Source organism: Plectropomus leopardus, chromosome 8 (genome assembly GCF_026936395.1).
Source record: "Plectropomus leopardus strain MGB_pleo_1.0 chromosome 8, ASM2693639v1, whole genome shotgun sequence".
NCBI lineage: Eukaryota > Metazoa > Chordata > Actinopteri > Perciformes > Serranidae > Plectropomus > Plectropomus leopardus.
The window spans coordinates 2,935,668-2,950,348 of NC_142183.1; the positions used below are offsets into that span (position 1 = coordinate 2,935,668).

Genomic DNA, 14,681 nt, shown 5'->3' on the forward strand with positions numbered 1-14,681 from the left:
TTCCATTATATTTTAGTATCCTCATATATTCTATTTTCTTCTTGTGCAATTAAAAAATTACAACAGGTAACGAAAATAAAGTATTTAAAAAATCACCCTGTTATGCAGTTTTGTGACCCGCCAACCTTTAATGTGAGCAGAACACCTGTGAACACCTGTGAGGACGTGCAGACCGTAACCATGACCACCACCTTCACCTCACCTGATCCGGGAGTCTTTATTATTAATAATCTGTTGAACACTGAACATCTTCAGATGTCACTGAAGCAGATCTGAAGCTGAAATAATAACGAAAGAACAAACGCACGTGCAGATTAAGTCAGAGTCCCGCTGAAGTTCTGGTCCGGCTCTGGTCTGTGTGACAAACTAACACACCAACAAACAGGAAGTGAGACGGGCTGTCTTCAGTCTCTTTAAGTCTCTTCGTCGTCGCTGTGGTGCGTCTTCTCCTCGCTCAGTCCGCTCTCGTCGATGTTCTCCAGAGAGTCGGCTCGCTGCACCGTCAGCTCCGCCACGCTGATGCACGGCAGCGCGTTCTGCTCCGGGAACATCCACGGCTTCAGGTTCGGGTTGTGCTTCCTCTTCCACTCCGGATACTTCAGAGACGCCTTGTAGATCTTCCTCATCGCCTGAGAGGACAAAGAGACGCAGTGAGGAGGACGCATGATATGAAGGGACAGGTTGTTTCTCTGGAGGTTTGAGAGGAAAAATATTGTTGTCAAATTTAAATAATTTTACCTTCGGAGCCACAAACTGAGAGACTCTGTTCACCACCCACTTTGGTAACGAACCTGCGGACACAGAGGACGACACAACATGTCCATTTTTACATGTTCACAAAGTATGGACATTTATTTGAAAACTTATCAGAAGAAATTGAGATAATGGACATTTTTAGAAAGCAATTAAATTAAAACAAAAACAAAAACAAAAATAATTTTAGAATTTATGGACATTTTTTAAAGTGATGACATTTTTTTAATTATTGACTATTTTTTAGAGAGTGATGACATTTTTAGATAGAGCTGACATTTTGTTAAAGTGATGACACCTTTCAAAAAGCAATGACACTTTTAAGTGATGCCTTTTTTAAAAATTAAGGACACTTAAAAAGTAATTACAGTTTCAGAATTTTTACTGCAAGTGATGAGATTATTGAAAATTGTGGACACTTTTAGAAATCATGGACATTTTTAGAAAGTGATGATTTTTTTTAATATTATGGACATTGTCATCATTTTTCTGGACATTTTTAGAAAGTGGAGAAATTGTCTGGTCCGAGCTTCTTTAAGGGATCAGTTTTAAAATTAAGACGTGGAGGTTAAATTAAAAAATGTAGCCGTCAGAATCACCTGAAAAATGATATAATATACTGACCTGACCAGAGTTAAGGTACTAATATGTGTCAGCAGCGAATTTTACAGTGAACACACACACACACACAAACACACACACACACACACACAGACACACACACAGACACACACACACACACACACCTCAGGACGTTTACAAAAAGCTGAAATCAGCAAACTGGTGAAAGTTGCTTCTCAGCATTTTCACTGGCTGGAGGCGACACACACACTTCCTGTTTCCGCTCTAACACACACACATACATCTTACTGGTTTAACTGGTTATTCATCAAAAACCTGACTTCTCATTTATTCCACATTCAAACTGAAAATCAGCGGAAGCACTTTGTGTTTACGGTGTGTTTGTGTCTGAGGGGGGCGGCCCACCTCGGGGGTCCATCTGGGTCAGGTAGTAGAGGGTGGAGCAGTTGGCTCCGTTGGACTGGATCAGGTATCCGGTCAGCAGCGACACGGCTCGGACGTAGTCCTTTTTGGGAGGATGTTGCTGAGGAGACGCATGGAGAGGAACTGTTTACTTTAACCCTTTGAAATCTGGGAAAACTTCTAAAAACAAAAAACACTACTAAAAAAAGTGAGAAAAATTCCTGAAAATTGGAACAATAAAAAGGCCAAAAAAATAAAATAAAATAAAATAGAATAGAATTTAAAAAATTATACAAATAATAATAATAATTACAATAAAACAAGGAAAACACTTAAATAATAATACAAATTCTGTAAAATAATTTTAAAAATATACAATTCTAATAACTATTTTTTATATTTATTTTTATTTTTTTTGAGGGATTTTTTTTAGCTTTTTTTTGTTTGATAATTTTCAAAATCTAGATTTTTATTGCAATTTCTGAACATTTCTCGCTAAGTTTCTCATTCCTTTTTCCTGTGCTTTCAAAAGAAAGCAATATGCACAGGGTTTAAATACAAGTTTAAATACTTGTGAAAGGCGTCTGAATACTGCACCAGCAAAAGTGATGTCAATCCAGGTTTCAGGGGGTTAAAGGGTTAGTTCACACTGTATTAGGGAGCTGTTTCATATCATTTCGGCATAAAAACAGACCAAAAAAGTGACCTTAGATGTTAAAACAAAGGAAACAAATCCTGAACATTTCTCTCTTTGTCTCTGGACCAAATTTTACATCTAAAATATTTCATGACCTGAATTTTTAATGTCTCATCTGGATTAGTGTTTTGATTTCATGCAAATGAGAACGCTGAGCTCAGCTTTAAAAGGGAACCATCAGTTTAAAAATACTCTGCGTGATTTCCTCTTACTCCAAACTGAAGCTCACACGTGCAGATGCCTGTCATGCAACTTTCTTGTAATCAAATGTGGAGTCTCGACTCCAAAAAAAGATGCTTAAGGTGAGTCAAACTTTTTCAACCCACTGCATCCTGTCAAAGTGATTTCAGTTTTATTTGAAAAGAAAAAAAAGAATATTTGATATTTCTGATTAGGACTTATGTTGGTTAAAAAATAAATAAAAGAAAGAAGAATACATATAAATGTATAATATTTTTTATAGCATGATTTTTTAAAAAGCACATTTTGAGTTCAGAGCAGTATGAGTGTGAGTATTTGACCCTGCACAAAAAAAATGTAGAACACTTCAGTATTGCTGCAAATCATTGGTATATCCCAGGCTGTGATAACAGTGTCGTGTATTTATGATTTTTTTTCACCTAAAAACATAGTGGCATCATGACAAAAACCTGACATTTAAAGGGTTAAAATTCTGAAAACGAATATTCGATATTTATGATTAGGACTGATGCTGGTGAAAAAAACTCAATTAAAGTAGAAAATCGTATTATTGTATAATATTTTTATAGCCTGATTTTGAAAAGCCCTTTTTGTGTGCAGAGCAGTATGAGTGTGAGTATTTGTCACTGCAAAAAAAAATAAATTAAATAATGTATTAAAATCAATGTTGCTGCTGATCATTGCCATATCCTGCGCTGTATTCATAAAAAAATTACTTAGCATGTAGTATATTGAAAATAAATAATATTTAGTGGTTTTTTTTCCATCTAAAAACAAAGTGGCATCATGACAAAACCTGGAATTTAAAGGGTTAAAATTCTGAAAATTAACAAATATTTGATAATTCTGATTAGGATTTATGCATAATTGATATATAATATTTTTTATAGCCTGATTCTGAAATCACTTTTTGTGCGCAGAGCGATACGAGTGTGTGTGTGATATTAAAGCGGGCCCTTAGGGGTTAAATGCTCACCGGGTGTTTGACGGAGTAATTGATGATCAGGTAATCGTTGCCGAGAGGAAGCCAAGATCTCATCGTCACAAAGTCTCTGTTCTTCAGAGGGCTCGGACATTTCCCTTCAAACACACACACACAAACATTAAAACACACTCACACACTCACAGACACACACACACACACACTCACACACACACACACTCACTCACACTCACTCACTCACTCACACTCACTCACTCACACTCACTCACACACACACACACACACACACGCACACGCACACACACACACACACACACACAGAGGTGAGAGGTGATGTGATGATGCTGAGCTCACAGGAGTAATACCCGACGTCGGCGTTGACCGTCAGTCTGCCGATGTCGTACGTGTCGATCATGTTGGTGTCCCACTTCCTGCGGTAGCTGGTGTCATGGAGGACGTCGTACAGCGTCTCCGCCGTCACGTCTTTACACACTATCCTCATCTGAGACACAAAGACAATAAAATGAAATCTTCCAGAAACTCGACACAATTGACATAAAATGTTGAAGTTTCCCAGTGATTCTCAGCACTTTGGTTTAGCTTTAAAATAATTTCATTATCTAAGTTAAGAGAGCAGGTAACAGATTTATGTGTCTGGAGCTTTAAATCGCATCACATGACTGAAAGCAGCAGTAATGATAACAGACGTGTTTTATGTTGTTGCTGTCAGTCAGCAGAGGAACATCAGAGCAGCTGAGGAGTCAGAAACCTGAACATCATCATTGTGACGATGCTCCGGTTCCTTCACTGTCAGCGTTTACATGACGGTAGAAAGAGTCGAATTTTTGTGTTATTATGACTAAAATTGACTTAATGAATGAAATCTGACTGAATCAAATTTCTCAAAGTCAGACTAACACACCAAATAATTCGATTTGAAGTCGATTTCTTCCATCATGTAAACACCTCAGTCGGACTCTGATGAGATTAGGCGTTTTCGCTCCTGACTGATTCAGTGGTTAGAAATAGGGACTGTTCATCACTAATGAGGAGGAAAACGCGTCAAACATTAAATTAAGCACTGAGGAGGGACTTGTGCTTTTAATTTTGGCTTAGGTGAGGGACATACAACTTAAAAAGGTAGTATTTTATATTTATTTTAAATTTTAAAAAAGTCACACTCGGACGCTCCCCTCCTCTGATAAATGAAGTACAGTCCCAAAAAACACCGACACAGAAGGGACACTCACAATCTGATCATAACCAAATGATCCATGTCCATGTAAACTATGTAACCATGTACACATGTACACCACATTAAATAAATAATAATATTCTTATTATTAATGATGATAATAATAATAATAATAATAATAATTTTTTTTTGTATAGCACGTGCTTTTTATATAAAAATGCTAAAAATTAAACCTAAAAATGTATAAAATATGAATGTTTATAAATAAAAAATAATAAACAAAATTAAATAAAATGCAGCTCGTCGATACCATAACTCTGGAAATAAGTTGCAGACAGACCAGAGGTGTAGAGCAAATAAAAGAAATATAAATAAAGAAGAAATATTAAACAACAAAAGTAAAAACAGTCAAAGTGCATAAAAAGCAAAAACACGTTTATAAGAAATAACTAAAATAATATGCGATGAAAATAACTAGAAGGTGGAATTAATTAAAAGTCATGAGCTGCTTCTTCAAACATTTCCACTCCAGCGGTCTGCGTCTGTGCGTCGGCTTTCTCAGGCTGATATTGTGTAGTCTGAACACGGTTCGAGGTGAAGCGTTGGGCGGAGAGCGTTACATAACGCCTTCGACAAAGCGGCTAACAAGGATCTTCTGCATCACAACACGATGTAAAGTACGTGGTAATCTCATCCTCTCTAATATTTTCTGACATTCTTCAGATATTTGAACCACATCATGGTCGGATCAGAGAGTAGAGTTACACAGCTGCGTGAATTCATTAATGCACAGATGTGTTTTTTCTCCTGAGCAGGAGAATATATGATATCAAATATTATTACAAACTCGTTTTCTAAAGGGTTTAATAATGTTGACTGCACATCGGCAGCAGAGACACACTGAGATAACGACCGTGTCGGTGTGTGAAGGTAAAAAGGATTTACTGTCAGAGCTGCAGGTTTTTATTAAGCGTTCAATCAGCTGGATGGTTTTTCTGCAGAGAGATACGTGAAACAAACTGCAGAGAAACACAGAGAGCATTCAGAGTTATAAATGCAGCAGTGTAGGATGTGTTGTGTAACATCTGAAGCTCAAGGTCCTTCGTCCTCTGTCTGAGACGTGCAGAGATGCTGCTGGTTCACAGCTCAGGTTATTTTTCACTCTTCTTTTTACTTCTTGTTCTGGAAAATTAACTAAATTCTGAGACACTTGTTAAATGTTTCAGCCTCAAAAACCCCCTCTCCCTCTCCTGACTTGGCATATTTCTTTTGGTCTTCCAGTTATAAACAACGAATACAAGAATAAATGCACATTGCCCATAAATACTAAATACTAAAACACGAGATTAAGAAAAAATAAAAAACACTAGTACAGGTAATCCTGCTAATTCCACGGTAACAAACTGTTAAATGTTGGTATACTGACATATTACCAGCATTATGATAGTAATTGATTTATAATTTTTATTTTCTCTCTCTGTTTAACCGTTACCATGACCTGTTTGGTGGAGCTTTCATCCATATATGAATAATCATAACAAGATCCTGGACACAAGATCGCATGGCACCTATTCTTTTCGTTGGAATTTAATTTACATATTATTTAAGTTATATATAATTGTGACGCATTACTTTTCATAGGTATACATACAAACGGTGCATGAGAACAGTCTGCATAATTTAACCTGCTCTGTTTGAGGTTTGATTTTATCTCAGCTGTTCCTCTGGCACTTGTTTTGAACTGGATTAAAGACACCAGATCATATGATGCCTTGCTCAGAAGCAGCTTCACTTTCTCTGCTCAGGTCGTATCAAGTCTGGGATTTCAATGTTCATTTCAGCTGATCTGACAACATATCCCATGAGTCTTAGCGAACCAAACACTATGGGAACTACAAATCCTTGTTCATATCTGGAGGTGTGGTTCAGTATCTCTGATTCTGATTCAGATCTGACCGAAAACCCAAAACAAAAACGTCTCAGTTTCTGTTGGCCATGTTTCATCCTGTGCTGCCGATCTGACTCGCGGTGTTCCACAGGGCTCCAGTTTAGGTCCTCTATAGTTTTCTCCTAACATGCTTGCTTTTTTTGGGGGGGGGGATTATTTGTGAAGCATCATATTAATTTTTAATTTTGTGTTGATGAAACCCATCATAAACTAATAATGTCATAATTAGCTCAATTTCTGCTTTACTACTTTTTCACTGTATTTCTCATATTTCTGCCAGATTTTTTTTTAAATTTGGACATCATATGTTTCGGAAAGCATCTTCTTTTTGAAGCTGTATCTGATTTCATTTCATTTTCTGAGTACCATGCAGAAAATAAGCAACCAAATAAGCAACTCTGGAATAACAACAAACTTTAGAAATATCATTCAAGGTTTTGTGTGCAAATTTCCTATCATCAGGCATAAAAAGTGACAAAATAAATTTGTTTTAAACTTTTTAAAAAGTTGGCCTTTTTTTAAGATCTATAATTTTTCTTGTCCTCCAGATTTCAGCCAAATTTTGCTTGTTTATTTATTTATTTTTTAGAGAGAGATCTTTTTTAGAGACAGGTTGAAAACAGATCTGCCCTCAGAGGGACGGACGTCATGTGAGACGGCTGCTCACTGTAGTAGACGTCACTTTTTTCCACTGCTGTAGTCTTACAGGAGCGCTGGGCTCGGCTGAGCTGCAGTCATCAGATATTGTGAGGGTCAGCGCTGTAAAACGCTCCGTGTAACTCAATCAGCACGGCTCTGCTGCAGCGTTAATCATTCATAAAGTCCTGAGCTTCACGTCTTTGTCTGTCTGTCACTCAGCGGCAGTCTTTACATCCACTCCTTCCTCAGTCTGCGTCGTTTCTGTCAAGTGCTTCAGCAACAAACGCTGATGCTGTAACCTGCAGTAAGAACTAGGTTTAAACTGTTCAAGTCACTACTTTATCTTACTTTATATAGTATATGATCAAAACATGAGGTGAAAAAATATAAAAAGATCATTAAAACCAGAATTATTGCCTCCGGGCACCAGAGCAGTTTCTCTCACAGTTTACATTCATTTTTGTGAAAACACGGATGTCTCTCACGCGTCTTCCCAGCTCAGAAGTTTACAGATTAACGTCACAAATTCAGTATCTGACCAAATGTCTCCTCTTCTGTTCACTGAGACACGATGCTGAATTATGGCCAGATTGTGGCCTGCAGAAGAACGCCTTCATGTGCACGCATGTGGTCTTCTTCTGTGGTGTGTCATTACAAAGTTACTCCACCAGCGACTGGCCTGACATGCATACTACAGCGTTTTTGTTGTTTTTGTGGATCTGTGTACACAAGGATTGTTTTCACAACGTTATCATAGGAACGAGGATTTTTTTTAAATGCAAAAGAAAGAGTTTTCTATTTTGAATAGAGCCGTTCTCGTCTAAACGTGGTCTAAGGAGATGATAGTGCACTTTGGGAAGAAGCAGCGACATTAACGCTCCGTTAATGTCAACAGGTCCTCGATGGAGACGGTGGACAGCTTTAGAAACCTCGGTGTCCACGTCGCTGAGAGCCTGATCTGGAGCTGCACACCGACTCAGTGAGAAAAATAAGACTGTTTCACCTTAAAGGCTCGAACGCACCAAACTGACATAACAGATGCAGCGGTAATGAAGCTGACGAAGCGTCGCCTGGATCGTGGCCAAAAAGAAGTTGCACATAAACAAACTGCAAAAAACACAGCGAACAGCCAACCAGCATGTCGCCATTAAAAAAGGGAAAGTGGAAGAACCTGACGTTCGTTAAACAGCTGGTATATTAACATCACAATAGATGTCACACACACACACACACACACACACACACGGCAGCACAGAGATCTCTACAATCAGCAGTTTACAGATTAATGTCACCACTTCTGTATCTGATCAAATGTCTCCTCTCATGTTCCTGAGATATGACGCTGAGTAACAGACAGAAAAGAGATTTTAAAAAATATTATTATATAATTGTGAAGTTGACCTTTGACCTTTGGGATACATTTTTGGCCATTTCTCAGGTTTTAGGATGTTTCTTGGATGTTTGGACGTTTATTATAAATTTGGACATTTCTCAGACTTTAGGATGTTTCTAAGATTTTAAGACCTTTCTAGGTTTTTAGGACATTTCTCAGATTTCTGGACATTTCTTGGATTTTAGGAAGTTTCCAAGATTTAAGGACATTTCTAGGATTTTCGTACATTTCTAGACTTCTCAGACGTTTCTTGGATTCCTGGACGTTTCTAGGACTTTAGGATGTTTCTATGATTTTAAGATATTTTGAGGATTTTAGGACATCAGGGTCTTAGTTTGGACCTCTGTCGGGGGTGTGGGGGATCCTCAACTGGCACTCTTTTTTTTTTAATAAACAGGCTCTATTTTGATGCTGTTTTATAAACTCTGACACCTTATGGACACTAAAAGTACAAAAACAATCCCCAGTGAGAGTCACTTTATTTTTATTGTGAATCAGGAAATGTTTGGGGGGCCACACGGCATCATGTCAGGGGCCAGATTTGAGTATCACTGTTATAACTGAACAGGAGACACGCAGCTTAAGAAGCGTCCGGTGTTACGTCCCGTGTGGACGGAGGTATAATTAATGCAGAAAGAGAAGCTCATTAATAACTCATGACTGTGACCTGTGGTGCCTTCAGGTGCTCAGAGAGCTTCTGACCTGACGCTGACCACAGGAAGTTAACCACAGGACCACAGGAAGTCACTGTGGACACATGGGGAGGGTGTGTGTTACTGAACCACACACACACACACACGCACACACTGATACAAAGCAGAGCTGATGACGACGAGGATGATGGCTCCCGTGTTAATAATTCAGGGAGTCTTTCTGGAGCAGCGAGGCGCTTCTCCTCACTCATGAATCATTAAAGACTCCTCCGGAGCTGACGACACCGCGCTGAACAGCAGGGACGCACATAAAAGACCGTTTCACCTGCAGACAGGTGCTGCTTAAAGAGCAGCAATGAGTCCAAAACACAGAAATCTGTTTTTGCATTGCATCTGCATTTCAGCACCTCCGGTTCCCGCGTCTCAAAGTCAATGAGTTTTGGTCAAATGTCTTTTTAGTTTTGTTCTACAACATGAAATACGTCAGTAAAAACCTCCCTGTGAACTTTGAAGGGTTAATGTTTATTAAAAACGAGCTTGTTAACAAGTGGCTAAATGAGACTAGAGAACGTCATCACGCCGAACACGACTTTACAGCCGCGCTGTGGTGGCGACGTTAAGTCAAGCGACCGTAGTTTGGTTTGTTGATAACAGTGATACTCGGTTTGTGGACCAAATCTCGCCCAGGATGCCGGGTGACCGATTTATAATCTATAACATCGTATCATTTGTTTTTTACTCACTTTTATTGGCTTTGTTTTTGTTTCTGTTAAGCGTCTTTGAGTATTGTGAAAAGTGCTCTACAGGTAAAATGTATTATTATTATTTTATTATTATTATTTTTCTCAATAAAAATAAAAAGTTATTCTCATTGGGAATTCTTTGTGTGATTTTAGAGACATAAAATACCAGAGTGCATAAAACAGCATCAAAACAGAGCTTGTTTATAAAAAAACAAGCAGGTGAAGACCCGCACCCAAATACACACCCATATACATATATATATATATGTGTGTATATATATATTATATATATGTTTATATACACACATAGAGAGAGCACAGAGGCACTGATCATGGCTCAGCAGGAAATAAAGAGGAGCCAGAGGAGGTGTGGAAGGTGAAGGCCGCGGTGGTACCAGTGGTGATTGGGGCACTCGGGGCTGTAACCCCAAAACTGAGACCAAGTGGGACAAAGTGGGACAAAGTGGGACAAAGTGAGACAGTGGCTCCAGCAGATTCGAGGAACACCGTCTGAGGTGTCGGTCCAGAAGCGTGCCGTCTCAGGAACTCGCTGAGGGCAGTGATTTCCTGGACGGCGTGTAAACAGAGCAGCTGGTTGCTGTCGTGTGTCTGACTGATTTGTTTCCAGACGGAGGTCAGTGTGACACGGACGACGTCTCGTCTTTCCAAAACACTCTGAGTCACATCAGTTAGCCTCGACCAACTGTCGGTTTGACCGGCCAGCTGCCTGTTAGAGCAGGACGCTGACCAACCAGCCGGCGTCTGCAGCTGCAGTTCCTCTAACGTCCTCTAGAGGACGCTGTGATCAAACTGCGACTCTATTACAGAGGACAGAAAAAACAAAAACAAAAACTTTCTGTTCACTGCACTGTTACTGCTGCTATCTTTTTTTATGTTCAATCAGACTTTTGTTTCAGGAGTAAAAGTATAAATTCAACAATTTCTGCACTGCAACAAAAGTGAGGCGTCTCTGCAGAGGCTTTCATCTGCATCCAGAAACAACAGCCGCTATCAGAAACAGTCTGTGCTGCGACTGCAGATCTGCTCTGCACTGTGGAGTCTCTGCAGCCAGAGGACAACAGCCAAGACACTTCAGGAAATATATATATATATAAACCTGAAACAATCTCAGTGAGGACACGTCTTCCCGCGTCCCCGTGGAAATGATCCACACAGCTACAGTACTCCCATCTTATATATTATATATTTGGAGGGAAAGAGTGTCCCCAAACTGGAAATGCTCCAGCGAAGAAATAAAACCCGTAAAGTGAACTTGAACTGGTTTCTGTCTCAGTCTTGTCTCTGCTGGAGCGTCTCAGCTCTGCTGACGGTCCAACGCCTCTCCGCCTCCGTCCTCAAGTTTCCAGCCGTTACGTTTTCCTTTCCGCTTTGAATTTTTCAGCACGCTGACGCTGAGCGCCGGTTTGCTTTTCCTCTGCAGGAGGTCACCAGGCTACAGGGCTGCAGGCTTCAAGCTACAAGCTACAAAGCTACAAAGCTACAAGCTACAAAGCTACAAAGCTACAAGCTACAAAGCGGCTGCAGGGCTAAAGCATTGTCTTCACGTCTTGTTTTGTCCCACCAACAGTCAAAAATGCAAAAATATTCAGTTTACTATGATAAGCGACCAGGAAGAGCAGCACCTTATTCTTTTGAAAGCTAATTTAAAAGTTAGCATCACCCTTTTTTTCAGTATTTTAGGATAATTTTCTGATTAGAAGACATTTTTAGGATTTTAGGATATTTTTATGACTTTTGGACATTTGTACGACTTTAGCACATTTCCAGGGTTTTAGGACATTTCTTTGACTTGGGTATGAAAGGCTGAGATGTGGTAAGTACAGACGAATTTAATTTGTGCATTTTCATTAAAAAACATTTAGACATTTCAGACAAAAAGCTGGAAAATCGTACTTTTGCAAAAGAAAGTCATTTTCAAGGCAAAAATCGATTTCATTTTTATATATTGGGTTTTTTTCCCCCCTATTCTCTACTTATGTCTACTTGAATTGTACAAAAATAATCTCCTATAAGGGCCCTGGACTGTATATGTCCTCCTTGTTCACTGATGATCTAAATAAGTTGCTAAATGTTTCTCCTGTTGCGTTTTTTTAAAAACATCGCGGCTGAATAAATAGGCTAAAATCAGACATTAGTAGTCTTCTCCTCCGTCACACTGGGACCTCGGATCGTCTCGTTCGTTGGTTTTTGGGTGGAAATGTTGTTTTATTGCATAATATCCGTAACAGTGTCCCCTGCACCACAGTGAGCTGTCAGACCGATAGCTGATGAGCTCCGGGGTCTTCGACTGATCGATTGATTGATCTGGTCAGTTACTGATCCTGCAGCTGCTGTTTGCTCATTTAAACATCACTTCATTCAAACTGCTCCAACCACACGGACCCCTGCTGACACTAAATATTGACTCTGAATAACTGATCCAGGAACTGTTGACTCAAACAACTGTTTTAAAAAAATGAAAGTCTAAATAATAAGTTTAAATATATAATTATGATACCATAGTTCCATATTCTCTGAAGATTTTAAAAAAATGTTTTAAAAAAATGAAAAAATACTTTTCTAAATTAATAATTTTACTAATTTCTTGCAATTGCGGGACATTTCTTGCCAAGTTGGTCATTGCCTTGTCCCACGTTTTCAAAAGAAATCACACCAGAAAATTAGAAGCTAACACCATAAACCAGGGGAAATGTCCAAAAAACAATATTTAGAATAATTTCTATAATAATAATTATTTAATATTTTATCTATTTATTAGTTTTGTTTTAAGCTTCTTCTTTTTTGGCATTTTCTCACTTTTTTTTTTTGCAATATTTCCGGTTATTTTCTTGTAACCTATGAGAAAGCAGAAATTAAGCTAATTCGCTTCCGCTCAAAGATTTAAATGCATGTGAGAGGTGTCTGAAAGCAGCACAACTAAAGTGATGTCGGGTTTCAAAGGGTTAACAAAAACACTTTTAAGCTTTAAAGACAGTTAATTTAACCCGGAAACACTGCGGTCGTAACCCGGTCTGACCGGGCGGGCTGCAGGGCGATGCGGGGCGACGCGGGGCTTTTGTGCAGGTGCGCCTGCTCACCTTGAGTTTCTGCACCGTCCTGCTCTCCTCCTCGCGGCACCACACCGTCACTCCCGCCTTGTTGTAGCGGCTGATCCATCCGTCCCCGCTCAGACACTGCTCTTTGAACGACGAGAAGTCCGAGTCGTCCGGGATCTGCACCGGCATCTCCGCGACCCGCAAACACTCCAAAAATAAAAGAAAATGGATGTAAATGATAGAAAAGAGCAGAGCTGGAGTTCAGCGTGACATCGGTGAGTCTGCGTGCTCTCAGCTGCTGGTTAAACTGGGTTTGATGGTGCAGTAACTGGAGGACGGAGAGTAAAGTGGGACAGAGATGTTTGCAGCAGCAGCAGCTGGTTTTCTGACCGTCGGCTGCGGATCTCTGCTTCCTCTCTGAGCTCTGCACAGATGGGACAGAAAACACGGAGCTCTCACTCCGCCTCCACCTGCAGGAGAGGAGAGAAAAACACACACACACACACACACACACACACACACACACACACACACACACACACACACACACACACACACACACACACACACACACACACACACAAAAACCTCTGTGGCTACACGTTTAACCCTTTCAAAGCTGAGAAAAAGAAAAAGAGAGACCCCCAAAAAAATAGAAAAATAAACTGTAAAAATTAGTTAAAATAAAAATTTAAAAAAGAAGTAAATGTATAAGATTACCAAAAAATTAGTAAAAAAAAAAAAAAAATGAAAGTGAAAGTGAAAAACTAAGGCAAACAAGTCCAAAAGGTGCTTAAAATGTCTAACAATGTCTAACAATTTTAAATATCTAATTATGATAATTATATATATATATATATATATATATATATATATTACCCTACATAGTTTTTAAATAATTTGCTAATAAGTTGAGAAATAAATCTTTTATCTATATATTAATTATTTTTCTTTTAGTTTAGCTTTTGGGGGTTTTTTTCCTTTCTCTTCTGCTTTTTTTCTTCTATATTTCAGGTAATTTTCTTGTAACCCATAACAACCTCTTCCCATGTTAAGAAATGAAGCTAATGTGCTCAAGTTTCAAAGGTTTAAATACTTCTGACATCCGAAAGCAACACAAGGAAAGTGACGTCGCTCCAGGTTTCAAGGGGTTAAACTGTTTGTTAGCTCTCAGGGGCGGGGAATATATTTACTGACAACTTCTAATACATCATGAAATACAGGATATGGTAGCCTCAGTTAGAAACAGATGATAAAACACAATAAAAACTTAATGTCTGACTGAGGAAATAATAAAAACTAGGAAAAGCGAAATCATTCATTCATTAATGTTCATATTTTCAAACTCTAAAAATGCATAGAAATAAAAAATAACGGATGTAACCACTGGTTTCTAATTTTTACTACAATAAACACATTAAAAATCATTCAAACAAAATGTACTTACCTTAAAAAACTTCAAATCTGACTCCTTAG

At 38.8% G+C, this 14,681-nt stretch overlaps 1 protein-coding gene across 1 annotated transcript; it reads right to left on the reverse strand.

Moving 5' to 3' along the window:
* stard15 (StAR-related lipid transfer (START) domain containing 15) lies at window positions 1-13,658 on the reverse strand. The gene is made up of 6 exons (XM_088080734.1): window positions 13,248-13,658; window positions 3,933-4,080; window positions 3,612-3,715; window positions 1,741-1,858; window positions 739-791; window positions 1-629 (listed from the first exon to the last, which is right to left on the reverse strand). The coding sequence occupies exons 1-6, from the start codon at window positions 13,392-13,394 to the stop codon at window positions 414-416; spliced, it is 786 nt and encodes a 261-aa protein (XP_087936860.1). The 5' UTR covers window positions 13,395-13,658; the 3' UTR covers window positions 1-413.
* Between the last annotated feature and the right edge of the window lie 1,023 nt (window positions 13,659-14,681).